At 38.1% G+C, this 16,088-nt stretch overlaps 2 protein-coding genes across 7 annotated transcripts in view; one reads left to right on the top strand and one right to left on the bottom strand.

Moving 5' to 3' along the window:
* Positions 1 to 16,088, top strand: part of SALL2 (spalt like transcription factor 2) — a 61,726-nt gene that overhangs the window by 3,329 nt on the left and 42,309 nt on the right. For 2 of the 6 annotated variants that reach the window (XM_029238106.1, XM_029238105.1), the window contains exons 1-2: positions 881 to 2,526; positions 5,825 to 5,924. The gene's annotated coding sequence lies outside the window, so the exon portion shown is untranslated. Of the gene's footprint in view, positions 1 to 880; positions 2,527 to 5,780; positions 5,925 to 16,088 lie in introns of those variants that run through there. The other 4 variants (XM_029238108.1, XM_029238107.1, XM_029238110.1 and 1 more) reach the window with 4 other exon arrangements.
* Positions 10,525 to 12,637, bottom strand: LOC114904324 (olfactory receptor 1509). Its single transcript, XM_029238120.1, is given in 2 exon segments — positions 10,525 to 11,070; positions 11,072 to 12,637. Coding segments are annotated over 2 exon segments (918 nt in total). The 5' UTR covers positions 11,825 to 12,637; the 3' UTR covers positions 10,525 to 10,905.

The raw sequence follows: 16,088 nt of genomic DNA, 5'->3' as shown, positions 1-16,088 counted from the left end.
GAATTAGTATGGTCAGCATATCCCTCTTCCTAATGTGTACCCTGATTGCCAGTGTGACAGTACAAGTCCCATGTTAGCCAAGTAGCAATATCTGTAAGTTCTGAAAGACCAGATTTTCCAATATAGTCAAGTCTGGCCCCTGATCAGTGATAATGAATCCAACAAGAAAACTGGGGAAAAGGAGCACAAGCCACAAGTCCTTGGGAGTAAGAATTTTTGGTCACTTCTGATACTTTCCCTCTGTTACCATCCTGTCTTCCAGACACTGTTGCATGGAGAGTCAGCTAAAAGCTTACTTCTAGTTCCATACACTTTAGTTTGGATAGCCTAACCATCCCACAAAACTATTCAGTCTTGAAAATCAAAGTGTAATAACCTTAACCCCTCTCCTTTGGATTCTTCTTTTACCCATTTAAACTATCAAACTCTATATCTAAGCAGAGAAAGCAAAATGGGAATTAGAGCAAAAGGTTCTGATTTTTCATTGTTATATAAAGTAATGAATACGTGATGGAAAAAAAGGTGACTGGCAATTAGTGGTGGCTTTTGCATTTGTTTCTTTGAATTGCGTATTACATAATTATACTCATGTAGATAACACATTTACGAAGCTCCACACGCTTTGCAAAGATTTCAAGAGCTCTAAAAAAAGTTACCATTTTTATTCACATTTAATGGATGAGAAAACTGAGGCCCAGAGGTTAAATAACTTACCCAAATTTACACACCTAGGACGTTGGAATCTATACTCAAGCAATGTGACTCTGGAGTCCAAACACTTGACCTCGCTGGCAGACAGCAGATTAAATTTTTAACTCCATTGCCCATCCCTCAGCAATGTGTTTTTATATGGATTAGATAAAAACAGGAAAGCCCCTCACCTAATACTTAGCACATAGTAATCGCTAAATAGTTGTTCATTTAATCACATATAAACACATCCTAAAGATTTAGATGTTGAAGTACCGCTTTCCCATTAAATGCCCTTAAGTGATGATTGCGAAGCCTGTAACTTCGATTCCCAAAGAATTAACTTTTTCTAACTAGGGACTAGGGAAAGCTGATGTCATTGCTTAAAAGTTCCCATAAGGCCTATATAAGTCAGGTAGAGCAACACTAACACTGCAGCTGCCCTTCCCAGCTGCTTTCTTTCTCTACAGATTTCCCTTCAGTACTTGAAGGTGGGATAATCCATCTGAAACTGGCAAGACAAAATTTACACCTAGAGAGTGTGCTGCAAAGGAAACAGGATGCTTCAGTTACACTGGTTCTGAATAATTAGGTCAAGTTTTGCGTTAGACGTGTCCTGGTAAACTAGCATGCCTGCAAACGTGATCGGTAGTGGCTTTTAATCCCTTCTAACCATCAGTACAGCCTGACAAAGTGCAAAAAAGATATCATTCCTACACCACATCTTCAGTTTACTGAGAACCAATTCTAGAAAATCTTAGTGCAGAGCTATATGCTCTACATATTGAACAACATGATAATAACATATGTACAAAGGTGTGATTTTGCAGAAATGCTGAAGTACCTCTGGTAAAATACCACCAAATATATCTGCTGTGAATTATTACCAAAAACTGTGAATAAGACCCAAGGGAACTTCGAGGGCTCTGAACTTCCTTATGAAAAAATCAAGGTAAATGGGGTTATTTGATTTGTCGAACTTAAAAATAAATTATTTCTTTTTTTAATGGTGGTTTAATTATTTACTTTCTCTTTTTATTTATTTATTTATTTACTTTCTCTTGGTGGTTAAAACTGGGCAGCAGCTGTTACAAGGTTGCGTTGTAAATCCTTTTCTTTGAAGGGGAGGGAAAACAGCGCGCACAAGCCTGTCTGTCTTCAGTCTCTTCTTGTTACTCCCAAACCCTTTAAGGGCTCCTTTTCCTATGGAGTTCATGCAAAACTAAAGGGAAACATAAAATCCCTGAAGCCATGTTCTTCCCAATAAGCAAAATAAGACGAGGAAATCACTTCCACTCGATGATACTTTTAAAAGCTACTGTGGATGAAAGCAAAGTTCCAAAGAGGTCCCTGTTTCCAGGTTAGTCAATGCCTCTGACCTTTCTTCTTCCATCTTGGGCTTTCTGGATGCAGAGTTCAACGGCGTCCCAGGGCCTCACCCCCGACGCAGTTCCAGTTACCGCTGCCGTCGCCGCCTCTCCGCAGCGCCGTCCGGCCTCTGAGAGGCAGCGCGCGGCCTCCGCACGCTCCACGCCCGCCCCGCTCCGCGCGCTCCCGCCCGGCGACGCTCGTCTTCGAGCCGGCGCGCGGCCGGCGCCCTCAGGGCCGGGTCTCGAGCCCTCCCAGCGTTCTCATTGGCTCCCTGTCCCGGGCGCGCGCGACGCCTCGCGAGGGGCACGTTTCTCTCATTCGTGCGGCTCGTGCCGCCGAGCTCGCCCCTGCCCACTCTCGGTAAACTCTTCTTCCTATCAGAAAATAATACTCATGTTATTGAAACTACCAGACTGATAATTCAGGTCTCTTCGGAGGTGCTGAGAGCGTCAGAAACAACCCAGGGTGAGTTTCATAGACGTTTTAGATTTACTGTTTCTGCTCTTATTTTCTTCTGTTTTTCTGAAATGTATGCAGTAGACACTAGATTTTTTGATGTGTGAACCATATTTTTGACATAAACTAACACCAGATTTCTACTGCAGTTGAACACATGTCCATTTTTCAGAACATTTTTTCCTGAGGCTCCACAGAAATAGAAAAAAAAAATATTGTGATGGAAAAAGTTTAGTTAAAAATGTATATCCAGGGGTTCCCTGGTGGCGCAGTGGTTGAGGGTCCGCCTGCCGATGCCGGGTACACGGATTCGTGCCCCGGTCCGGGAAGATCCCACATGCCACGGAGCGGCTGGGCCCATGAGCCATGGTCGCTGAGCCTGCGCGTCCGGAGCCTGTGCTCCGCGACAGGAGAGGCCATAACAGTGAGACGCCCGCGTACCGCAAAAAAAAAAAAAAAATGTATATCCATATCCTCTGATGAGGGAACAGTCTTCGTTTCAGACCTAGTGCTCAATCTGCACACGCTTTTCTATCTGTGCAGGTGAAATTTTTCATATTGATTTTAAAATAAACCCTGGCTCCATTTTTGGTTAGTTCTTCAGCTTTCACTTTTGCAATCCTTTTAGAGCTTAATAAATTACAAAGATAACAGATGTAAATCATCAAACATTTAAAGTAGTTTTCTGGAGCAAAAACCTTAAGTGAACACCGTAAGAAGAATTTCTAAATAGTAAAATCAATCCATAGCTACATTATGATGTTACTATAAATATTAATCCAAGCACTAGATACCATGAGTTTAACTTAAATGATAACTAAAAGACTTCTCTCCCTCCCAGAATACCTTCTTTGCCGTAGATCTGCTTTGCTAGTTCTCTGATTTGACACTGCCATTAGACTTCCCTCTGATATAAACAACAAAAAAGCCATTGTCTTCAGAAAAACAGCATAATGAGGCCTAGAAAATACTTGAGAAGAAAGGGTGATGGAACAGAAAAGTTTTCTCTATCCTTTTTTCATAACCAGTGTGGAGTTGATTCATTTGTCTGACAGAAAGCCTGATCTTGAAGGACAAAATAAAGAACCTGTAGTCATCAGTGATGGGAAGAAGGTAACGCAGGATGATAGTGCCCAAGAAACCAAGAGGACAGCTTGCTTGGGTGGAAGGCTGTACATCAAGGCAGTGGCACGTAAGAGGCAAGCTAGAGAAGAGAGGCTCCCCACAGATGCCCACCCAAGCCAGCCCAGGACACCTAGGAGAGGAAGAGAGAGGTCACTGAGACACATTTTACTTAATACTTCAGTTATGCCAGTCACCATAAAAATTCAGGTCAGAGGGGTGGTAGAGAAACACTGGACCAAAAGTCAAGAGGCCCAAGCTCTAGACCCAGCTATTACTCCAGCTCTCCAGTTCTCTGTGAACTTGAGCCAGTTGCTTTACTTCTCTGTGCCTTGTTTTCTCTATTAAAAAAAAAATAGATTAGGTAAACTCTCCTTAAGAGCTAAGATCTTGGGACTCTATATAATATATACGTTTCTTATAAAAATTAGTGATTCTTGGGTCAAAGGTAAGCTAATTTTTAAAAAAGCAACTACTTTTGTTTTACTGTGGTCCAGTAAGTCAGACAACAGAATTGGACTTTAGAAAGAACTGAGGATGATCTAGTCAAGACAGTGACGCTGTTAGGCCTGGACCTTGACCTCCAGTTTAAGAATGAGCAAGTCTGTCCTCAACTCAAAGGTGGAAGAGAAGCAAGTCTCCCTTTACCCGCTACAGATTTTCTAAGTTTTCCTGGGTTTTGTCCAGCCTCCTCTGAAGAATTCTTCAAAAAATACTACAGCCGGGCTTCCCCGGTGGCGCAGTGGTTGGGCGTCCACCTGCCGATGCAGGGAACACGGGTTCATGCCCCAGTCCGGGAGGATCCCACGTGCCGCGGAGTGGCTGGGCCCGTGAGCCATGGCCGCTGAGCCTGTGCGTCCAGAGCCTGTGCTCCGCAACGGGAGAGGCCGCAGCAGTGAGAGGCCCGCGTACTGCAAAAAAAAAAAAAAAAAAAACAATGAAATGGGGATAACTTATTATCCATTCATTTGACAGATATTTACTGAGCACCTATTATGTGCTAAGTACTAGGTTTATAACCATAAATAAAACATATAATCACTCTTTTATGTTGCTGAGTCTAGTGAGAATAGAAAACAAAAATATAAACAAATTTTAATTACAGATCATGACAAATGCCATGAAAGACGATGCTGTTAGAGAGTTATAGGAGAGACTGTCTTCAGATTGGTTAGACAAGGAGGACCTCTTTGAGGAAATGGCATTTAAGCTAAGATCTGAAAGATGAAAAAGAGCCAACCATGAGAAAAGAGAGGTGATGAACATTCTAGGCAGAGGAAATGACAGGTGTAAAGATCTATGTTCAGAAAGACCTTGACTTGTTCCAAGAAGTAAAAGACCAATGTAGTTACAGCTTTGACTGTGAGGCAGAGAATGGTGAGAGATGATATTGGAGAAGTAAAAAGACTACTTTCTTGTCCTCTCAAGGAGTTTGGAATATTTTTCAGTGCAGTGGGAAGCCATCAGAATGGTACAAGCACAGAAAAGACATGATACAATTTGTGTTTTAATGAAATTATTCTAGTTATGTAGAGAATTTATTCAACTAAGCATTTATTACTAAACAATATCACACTAATGGCTGGGAGAAAATACCAAGTTGAGCAAAACATGTTCTATAATCCAGCATCTTGAGTCTAGTTATGGTGACACACATTGTAACATTGTGATACATTGTACTCTGAGTGGTGTATGCTGAGTGGATTGGATAACGGGATATGAAGAGGGTCTTCCAGGCAACAGTGTCTCACATAACTGTATACAAAAAGCATGGCATAATGGGACCCAGTAGTTCACTCTCACTCCATCAGTGAGAAGGACATGCTTAAATGCAGTGGGATTTCCCAGGCAATCAGTAAGGGTGTGGTCAATAAGCGTGTGGGTCTCATGACCCATGTCATATTTTTTATGGTACTTTTGCCAGGAAATGTGTTGAGAAGGAAATTGAAGCCATATAAGTCATTTCAGTTATACAGAAGTATGGTTATTATGGTATTAAGGTATTCTGTAAGGTTTTCTTGGCAGAACAGTTTAACTTGCAGTAGAAATTCTAATAGAGTAGTCTCATTCCCAAAGGTAACTCTCTGCATAGTATAAAACTACATTCATTGAGACTGGTTGGTGGAATAACTAAACTGAATTTGAGAATTATGGAATTTGTATGAAATAAATGCTTTTCTTATAGGAAATGGGCAGACAGTCAGGAGATATAGCCCATCAAAGAGCCCAAATGGAACCGCCTTGTGCAGGAATCAGCCACACAAAGGAACACCCGCAATGTGCTAGTAAGTAAGACAACGTTTCATGGCAACAACAATGGAACAATGTCATGTTTGCTTTTTTTTTAATAGTTGCTGCAAAATTTCTAATACTGCTGGTCTTCAATCACATTAATCCTTACAGCTCTTCAGGGAACTAAAATCATTTATTCTCTACAATGGAATATTACTCAGCCATAAAAAGAAACGAAATTGAGTTATTTGTAGTGAGGTGGATGGACCTTGAGTCTGTCATACAGAGTGAAGTAAGAAAGAGAAAAACAAATACTGTATGCTAACACATATATATGGAACTTAAAAAAAAAAACAATAAAAATGGTTCTGAAGAACCTAGGGGCAGGACAGGAATAAAGATGCAGATGTAGAGAATGGACTTGAGGACATGGGGAGGGGGAAGGGTAAGCTGGGACGAAGTGAGAGAGTGGCATGGATATATATATACACTACTAAATGTAAAATAGATAGCTAGTGGGAAGCAGCCGCATAGCAAAGGGAGATCAGCTCAGTGCTTTGTGACCACCTAGAGGGGTGGGATAGGGAGGGTGGGAGGGAGGGAGATGCAAGAGGGAAGAGTTATGGGAACATATGTATATGTATAACTGATTCACTTTGTTATAAAGCAGAAACTAACACACCATTGTAAAGCAATTATACTCCAATAAAGATGTTAAAAAAAAAAAAGCATTTATTCTCCAATTCACAGAAATAGTTTTTTAGACTCAGGGATAAGATAAAATGTGTTCATTAAATAAATAGAAGAGTAAAGAGTAAAATGAAGATATCTTGACTCTTGGTTCTGTGGTTGACTTACTTTAAAGAGGAGACAAGGATCATTATTTATCATATAGAAATTTGTTCAGCAACTTTGTAATAGACAGCTGAATTCCTCAGGTCACAATCATCTTCTCTGCAATAGAGTAACTAGTATTGCCATAATAGAAATAAACAAATAAGGCCTTAGGAATTTACTTCTGCATAAAAGGTACTAATGAGTATGAAAATCTATACATATAAAAGTCCAGAATGTAGAGGGATAATTAGATCATTTTTCTCAGTTTTTCAGGTGTGTGTAGTAGTGATATCTGGGCCTAATTTCATCACAAATACATAAAGCTCTGATTTTGACTTGGGCTATATATGAAAATTGGAGGGGATTGACAATATGCTACATTTGTTTGTCAATTTGCATGTAATGGTGTTTAGATATTTTCATGAGCATCCCGCAGTTTAATAAACTGCTTCTTTTTTTTTTTTACCGGTACACGGGCCTCTCACTGTTGTGGCCTCTCCCGTTGCGGAGCACAGGCTCCGGATTTAAACTGCTTCTTATTCTTTGTTCTTTTGAGTACTTTCTGTCATTTCAGTCATTTCTTACCTTTTAGCCAGAGTTAGTGAGTCACTCCCTCAGCGTTGTGTATGCGGATGTCCATATTATCTGGAACACAATTCCCTAAAGTACTCATAAGCATTATCTCTACAAGTTAACAGAAGTTGGTAGAATAATAACCCAAAGGCCTCAGTCAATTCTGATTCCTTTCAGATAATCAAAGAAAGATTATATATTTTTATTATTAAGCATATTCTATTTCATTCCATTATTTCCATTAAAATTGATATAACTATTTTATATGGCAGCTCTCTGACCATCTATAGGGTCCTCTAATCCTGCTCCCTTTGGTCACAATACATCATCATTCTCTTTACCTAAGGAATTTGACATGGAGTCTTCTTGATTTGGACTTGCCCATTTGACAATAAATTGTTATACTTCTCCCAAAGAGTGATATTAGTTAATTCAGGAAATTAGCACTCTGAAATTATATAAATTCAAGTAACTTCTTAACTATTTTCACCTATTTCTTCATATAAATTTTAGAATATTATTGAAAATTTTACCCAAAAAAGTCCTGTGGAATTTTTATGTAGAGTAAATTAAATTTATAAATCAATTTAAGAAGGTCCATTATATTAACAATTTTTTATTCTTTTACAGTGACATGTATACATCTTTATCTCTTCACATTTTCTCAGCAGAGCTTTGTAGTTTTTTTCATAGAGGCACATACGCTTCCTTTATCGGGCAAAAAAAATCCCATATAAGCATATCTGTATTGATTTTTTATTGCTGCTATAACAACTTTACCACAAACTTAGAAGCTTAAACCAATATAAATTTATTCTCTTACAGCTCTGTCAGATGTTCAACACAAATTTCACTGAACTAAAATCAAGATGTCAATAGGGCTGCATTGCTTTCTCATTCTTCTTCCCAGGTTTATTGAGGACTAATTGACAAAAAATTAATATATTTAGTGTACAACATGATATAATAATTTGATATATGTATACATTGTAAAATGATTACCATAATCAAACTAATTAACACATCCAGCAAAAGTGGACCTGTGAAATTGAAACCCACATTGTTTAAGGGTCAACTGTATGTAAATTAATTGTATTTCTATACACTACCAATAAATAATTTAAAATTAAATTAACAATAACATCAACAAACATAAAGTACTTGGGGACAAATTTAATTTAATATGTGTGATTACAAATGAAGATGACTAACATTGCTGAGAAAAATTAAAGAAAACCTAAATAAATAAAGGGATATACCATGTTAATGGATTGAAAGGCTGCATATCATTAAGAGGTCTATTCTTTCCCAAACTGATCTATAGATTCAATGCAATCCTAATCTAAGTTCCAGCACTATTCTTTGTAGAACTATACAAGCTTTTTACAAAAATTTACATGGAAATACAAAGAATTCGAAATAGCAAAACAATTTTGAAAAAGAAGAAAGTTTGAGGGCTCACACTACATAACTTCAAGATTTACTATAAAGTAATCAAGACAATGTGCTATTGATTTAAATATAGACATATATGTCAATGCAACTGAATATAGAATCCAAAAATAAATTGACACAAAAGGTCAACTGATGGGCTTCCCTGGTGGCGCAGTGGTTAAGAGTCCGCCTGCCGATGCAGGGGACACGGGTTCGTGCCCCGGTCTGGGAAGATATCACAGGGAAGATCCCACATGCCGTGGAGCGGCTGGGCCTGTGAGCCATGGCCGCTGAGCCTGCGCGTCCAGATCCTGTGCTCCGCAACGGGAGAGGCCACAACAGTGAGAGGCCCGCGTACCACAAAAAAAAAAAAAAAAAAAAAAAACCAAAAAGAAGGTCAACTGACTTTCAACAAATGTGTCAAGGTAACTGAATGGGGAAAAAATAGTCTTTTCAAATGGTGCTGGATCAACTAAATAGATTGAAAAAATGAATCTCAACCTTTATCTTATACCATATAACAAAGTAAACTCAAAATGGATCACAGACCTAAAATTTAAAGCTGAAACTATGAAATTTCTAGAAAAAAATGGGAAAATCTTCAAGACTTTGGTGTAGGCAAAGATTTCTTAGGACACAAAAAGGATCAACTGTAAAAGTGAAAAATTGGACTTAAAGTTTAAATTTCTGCTCTTCAAAATATATCATTCAGAAAATAAAGCTGCAAGCCAGAGAGTAATAAAAATATTGGCAAGACATATATCCATCAAAGGTCTTATATCCAGAATATACCAAGAATTCTTACAACATAGTGACAAGAAGATAAAAAATAATGTATGAGCAAAATATTTGAATAGGAACATCACAAAACAAGATATATGAAAGGATAATAAGCAAATGAAAAGATTCTCAACAGTAATCATTAGGGAAATGAAGAATAAAACCACACACACACTCACCAGAATGCTTAAAATTAAAGGTTGACAATTCCCATTGTTGGATGTTAAACTCTTATACTTCTGGTGAGAGTATAAAATCATACAATGACTTTGAAAAACTGTCTTGTAGTTTCTTACAAGTTAAACATACACTTACCATGTGATCCAATAATTCTACTCCTAGTTACCCAAGAGAAATGAAAATACATATCCAAAATAACCTGTAAATAAATGTTTATAGCTACTTTATTCATAATTATAAAAAAACTAGAAACACCCAAATGTCAATCAATACATGAATGAATAAACAAATTGTAGTATGCCCATACAATAAAATATTACTCAACAATAAGAAGGATTAAAGTACTGATACCCACAAAGACATGGGTTAATCTCAGAAACAGCATGCAGAGCAAAAGAAGTCAGGCATAAAAGAGTACATACTGTATGATTCAATTTATATGAAACTATAGGAAAGACAAATTTAGTTTACAGCGACAAAAAATCAGATGCTTGGGTTCTTGGGTGGGGATACAGTGATTTCTGGGAAGGTGCTGAAGAAACTTTTTGGGGTGATGGAAATGTTCTCTATCTTGATTAAAGAGGTAGTTAGATGGGTATACCTTTGTCAAATTTTATCAAACTGTACAATAAAATGAGTACATTTTGTGTAATTAATTTCTATATCAATAAAGTTTATTTTAAAATAAGTTCTAATACATCTCCATCTTGATTTTGTCAAAGTACTACAAAAAGTACAAAATAGATGTAGAAATAAATGAGAGAATCACTTTCAAAGTGACTAAATTTAATTCAATATAAATAGGATAAGGCTTAAACACCTTGAAAATATTTATATTTGAAAGCAGGATTAAGACCACTATAATGTATAAAACACAGGTGTGATGTACAGCTTCCCAGAGGCAATAACCTAAAGAACAATACAAATCAGAAGAGTAGGTTCTCTTACTTTACCTGTTCCTGAAACTGAGACCATGCCCTGAAGTCTATGTGTTTTTTTACTGGTGTAACTAGAAGTCTTCTTTAAACTTTTCCAGATCCTTTTCCTTTACATATTACAATATGATCTTTTCCTTTATTTAAGTAATAGTTAACAAGTCACTCTCTTTAGTGCAGAAGTCTGCCCTGCTTCATGCCATTTCACCTAACGATTTTGATTTCTTACTTTTACTCTCATTAAAGATATGACCATAATAATATCTATAATTCCAAACCCATAATATACATGATTTCATGAAAAAACTCGTCTCTGTCTGAGATGCTTCATAGCACTTTTTATTTCCTCATTCCTCAAGGTGTCAATGAAGGGATTCAGCAAAGGGGTGACCACTGTGTAGAAGACAGATACCAGCTTGTCAGTGGAGAAGCTGGTGTCTGGCTGAGTGTATATGAAGATAACATGGTCCAAAGAAGAGGGAAACCACCATGAAGTGGGCTAAACAGGTGGACAGAGCTTTCCTGCGCCCTTCAGCTGACTGTTTTCTAAGAGAAAACAAGATGATGGTGTAGGAGGCGACCAAAGCCAGGAAACAGGAGAGGGAAATGGTTCCTCTATTGGACACAATCAGAATTCCTGTGAGACATGTATCTGTGCAGGCCAGCTTGATGACAGGAGGAACATTACAGAAGTAGCTATCAATAACATTGGGGCCACAGTAAGATAGACGAATGGTCAAGAAGGTCTGCACCAGTGAGTGAACAGTACCCGCCAACCAGAGCACAAAGACAAGCTGTACACAGACCCTCATGTTCATCACATTGGGGTAGTGTAATGGAGCACAGATGGCTACGTAACGATCATAGGCCATAATGGTCAGCAGAAGGATCTCAGCACAGGCAAACAGATGTAGGAAGAAGAGCTGTGCAATGCAGGAAATGGTCTTTCTGTCAAAAAGCAAACCCTCCAGCATCTTAGGCACAGTGACAGATGAGTGGCAGATGTCAATAAAGGACAGATTGCTCAGGAAGAAATACATGGGTGTACTAAGACATGGAGTAAAGACTATGGTAACCATGATGAGAATGTTCCCCCGAAGGGTTAGCACATACATGGCTGAGAATGCCATGAAAAATAGTATTTCCAGCACCCAGTTATCAGTGAGCCCCAAGAAGACAAATTGAGTCACTCTTGTTTGGTTTAGAACATCCATCCAATGAGTTTCCAAAGGATCTTGGGGGGGAAAAGCATGAACGCTAATTTAGCCTTAATATTATAGGACTGGAACTAATTGAAGTGACTCTGCATTTCTATCTGAGTTGCTTATTTATTATCAGGGTATATAGAATATAAGATCAATTTAATAACAATTGTTATAATATACACAGTATGTATCAGGAGCCATTCCATGCCTTTTATATACACCATCTTATTTAACCATAACTGCACCATGGCATAAGCATTATTGTTCCTCTCTTGCAGATAAGTGGGCTCTACAAGAATAAATAAGTTGCCCAAACCCTTAGCCACTAGGTAGCTGGCTTTTTTCATTTCAGTCTAATCCACAGGTAACACCAAATTAATATTCCAAAATACAACTCCCAGCTAAGATCATTCACTATTTCATTCTTCCTATCAAATTAAAAGTACCTTCAAAGCCTGCAACAATCTGCTGCACATTTATTTTTCCAGTATGGCATCTTCTCTCCAGCCAAGCAAGTTACCATGCTCCAGCCATGCTACCTCCACCAACTTACATTCCAAAATCTTTGTCTGTATTTATGTTGTTCCCTCTGCTCAGAAAACACACCCTCCAATCAACTGTACTCTCCTCATCACTGACTATTAAAACACTTCATCCTGTAAGACTACCTCAAAGAGCAGTACCTTTAAGAAAACTTAACTGAGGCAATCAAATCCTATCTCTTCCCCTTCATACTTCTTTTTTATAAAAGAAAGTATAAAATAAGATATCTGGTTTTGCTCCCCCATTAAATTGAAATTATCTTGAAAAGCAATAGCCACATATGACTTATCCCTTGCAGCACTTAACATGACATCTGGCACACAGTAGTTATGCGGAAGATATTTTTATTTGAACTGAACCTACCTTCTTAGGTAACCTGCAAAAGAATCCAATCCTTCTTCACAATGGAGCTAATAACTGACTTTAAAAACCTATTTTTTTAATTCTGTAATATGATTTGTCCCCTAGGAGATATTATTGTGTAAACACTAAAGTTATATTACCTGTAATTTTCTATACTGATTGGCTGGCCAAAAACTATAACAGAGTTTAGGAAACATTTACCACAAACCATAAAAAAGATTTATAGGGACTCCCCTGGTGGCGCAGCGGTTAAGAATCCGCCTGTCAATGCAGGGGACACAGGTTCGAGCCCTGGTCTGGGAAGATCCCACATGCCGTGGAGCAACTAAGCCCACAAGCCACAACTACTGAGCCCACGTGCCACAACTACTGAAGCCCACGTGCCTAGAGCCCGTGCTCCACAACAAAGACAAGCCACTGCAATGAGAAGCCTGCACACCACAATAAAGACCCAATGCAGCCAAAAAATAAATAAATTTTAAAATATATATATTTATATCTTGATCTAATTATTTTCACTTGTAGGAATTTCCTAAGCATCCAAACTATTGAAAAAGCTAAATGCAAGAAAACATTAATTAAAGCATTATTTAAAATAACAGTCATGGAATATTTTTTTGAAGCTTAAATGAATATAGCAAACCTGATATATAATGATATTTAAATAATATATAACTTGAATATAATGAACTGTATGCAGCCATTAGAAATGGTAATAACAAAGGATTACCAATATGAAAAAATATTGAAATATTATGAAGAATTAAAAGTGAGATAAAATTTGTTTATACAGTCTCAAAATTTTTAAATATACATAGTGCCATATAAATTATCAAAATACATATAGTAGACTAGAGAAAATGCTGCAATACATATGATTAAAAAGAGTAATATTCCTAGTGTTCAAAGATCTCTTAAAATTTGACAAGAAAAGACAAATGACAATTAAATATGGCCAAAAAATATAAATAAGCAAGTCACAGAAAAAGAAATGCAAATAACAAATAAGTATGAATAAAAAGATGCTCAACTTCAGTAGTAGGTGAAAAAAAACAAATACCTTTCATCTCTCTTCAGATTGGCAAAGGTGTAAGGAACTGAGCACTGTATAGACTGCTACTGGAAGTAGGTGTTACTAAGAGCTTTTTGCTAAATAATCAGGCAGTACCTATTAAAAATTTAAATGCCCATACCCGTAACCCAAGAATCCCTCTTCTAGGACTGTATTTCATAGAAATAAAGCAATCAGGAATTAAGGATATATCAATATGTTTATTGAAAAATGTTAGCAAAACAAGGTACTGGAAATAAACTGAATGTTTATCAAAAGAAAAATAGGTAAATAAATTTTAGTACAGCAACAGTATGGAATATTATATAGCCATTAATAAGAATGAGTTGGATCTATGTATAATGACTTAAACAGTGGTTCTCAATGTGGCTGCACTTCAGAACCACCTGGGGGCGGTTTCTAAATTTTGCTGCTCAGGCCTCACCCCAGAAGATTAATTCAGAATCTCTGGAGGTTGGACCCATCAGTACTTTTAAAGCTCCTTGGTGATTCCAGCATACAGCCAAGATGGCAAACTATTAACTTCAAAAAATGTCAACAATATATTGTTAAGTGAAAAGAGCGTGCTATAAATATATTGTGAACCAGGAGAGAAGGGAAGGGAGGAAGGGAGGGAAGAAAGAAAGAAGGAATAAACAAAGGAGCAAAGGAAGGAAGGAATCAAAAGAGATTTTATATATACATACACACACATATATATGAATATGAACTTATTTACACATATTCAAACATATATATATTCATGAATTCTGTTTGTATGTATTTATCCCTAAAAAGAAAGATGATATGTGCTAAAGAATACACACATATTTTAACACTGGTTACCTGTGGAAGTATAGAATTGAAAGGAACACTAGTAGCATTTTATTAATTTTTATATTATACTCTGTAATTGTTCAAATTTGTATATAAGTATGGGTTACTTTGTTTAAAAAGAAAGTATTAAAAGCATGCATGGGGGGAAAAAACAAAGGAAATGAAAATGCTGACTTCATGGGATTATGAGTACATTTTTCCTTCTCCACATCTAAGAGCTTATGATATAGTTTTATTTCTTTTTTTTTTAATTTTTAAAAAATATTTATTTATTTTATTATTATTTATTTGTTTGGCCTGGTCTTAATTGTGGCAGGCAGGCTCTTTAGTTGTGGTATGCAGACTCTTACTTGCAGCATGCCTGTGGGATCTAGTTCCCTGACCAGGGATCAAACCCGGGCCCCCTGCATTGAGAGTTCAGAGTCTTAACCACTGCACTACCAGGGAAGTCCCTAATATGGTTGTATTTCTTATAAAGAAATATTCTTAAGATGGGGAGGACTTTTCTCATAAACTCCTGGTCAGCAATGCATTAGTAGCAGAGAACCAAGAGCTGTTTTGCTTTCAGCTAAGGAGAGGGTAGAGGCTCTTCATAAGAGCACATACGGTGGTGATTTCAAATAACTATGACCTTTGGCCGTCACCCTCTAAGCCTCAGTTTTCTGAACTGTAAAATAGGAACTAGATGCATCTTTTCTATGTGAGTAGTTGTAGCAGATGTCTAGGTCTCCTGTCAAAAAGATCAATAGAGAAACCAGGGAATGGGAAGAATCTCTGGCTTTGAAGAGCATCATTAAAAATTGAAGCTCAGGCCTTAGCAGGACTGGGCTTTCCAGGCTTACGCCAGCCTTTCCAGGCAGGGTGGGCTGGGAACTATCCTCAGCCTTGGCTCTGAATTAATTCCCCCCACCTAGGTGGTAGCACAGGAACCCTCCACACGGTTCCGGCTTTTCTCAGGAGGCTGTCAGCCCTGCCCACCCACCTCATCTCCTGCACTGTTGGCCGCCCAGCTTCCAGGTGTCTGCTCCCCTGGTGAGACAGAGCCGGTAGACGCTCTCCTCAGCTCCTTGCCTGGGTGGGCAAGTCAGGCTCTAGGGCCGGCAGAAATCCTCATTTGAGGGTCCCACTGAGTTCCCTGGTCAGAGTGCTGCAGCTGAGCAGATAGGCTGCTTGGGAATACTGCTCAGGTGCTGCAGAAAGCCTTCTTGGAATCTGACATGTTATCACTTTGGGACCATTGGCCAGCTGCTCCTGACTTGGCCACTTGAAGGCTCAGACTGTTCCAGTCTCTGAACTGAAGAGAACCAAGACTATTAGCATATCTCTCACCACCATCAATGCAAGGTATTTCAGTGAAGAGTATCAGGAGGACAACTACAAATCCCACACTGGCATGTGCAAGTTCTGAGGAATGGTGGAATAACCCAATGTGTCTGGGTGACCTTTGGAGACAGCTGAGATAGAGCTACAACAGGGCAG

Source organism: Monodon monoceros, unplaced genomic scaffold (genome assembly GCF_005190385.1).
Source record: "Monodon monoceros isolate NGI ecotype Baffin Bay Population unplaced genomic scaffold, NGI_Narwhal_1 Super_Scaffold_21, whole genome shotgun sequence".
In the NCBI taxonomy this organism is placed as follows: Eukaryota; Metazoa; Chordata; class Mammalia; order Artiodactyla; family Monodontidae; genus Monodon; species Monodon monoceros.
The sequence above is the reverse complement of the archived record's forward strand: the minus strand, read 5'-3'. Positions and strand labels throughout refer to the sequence as shown.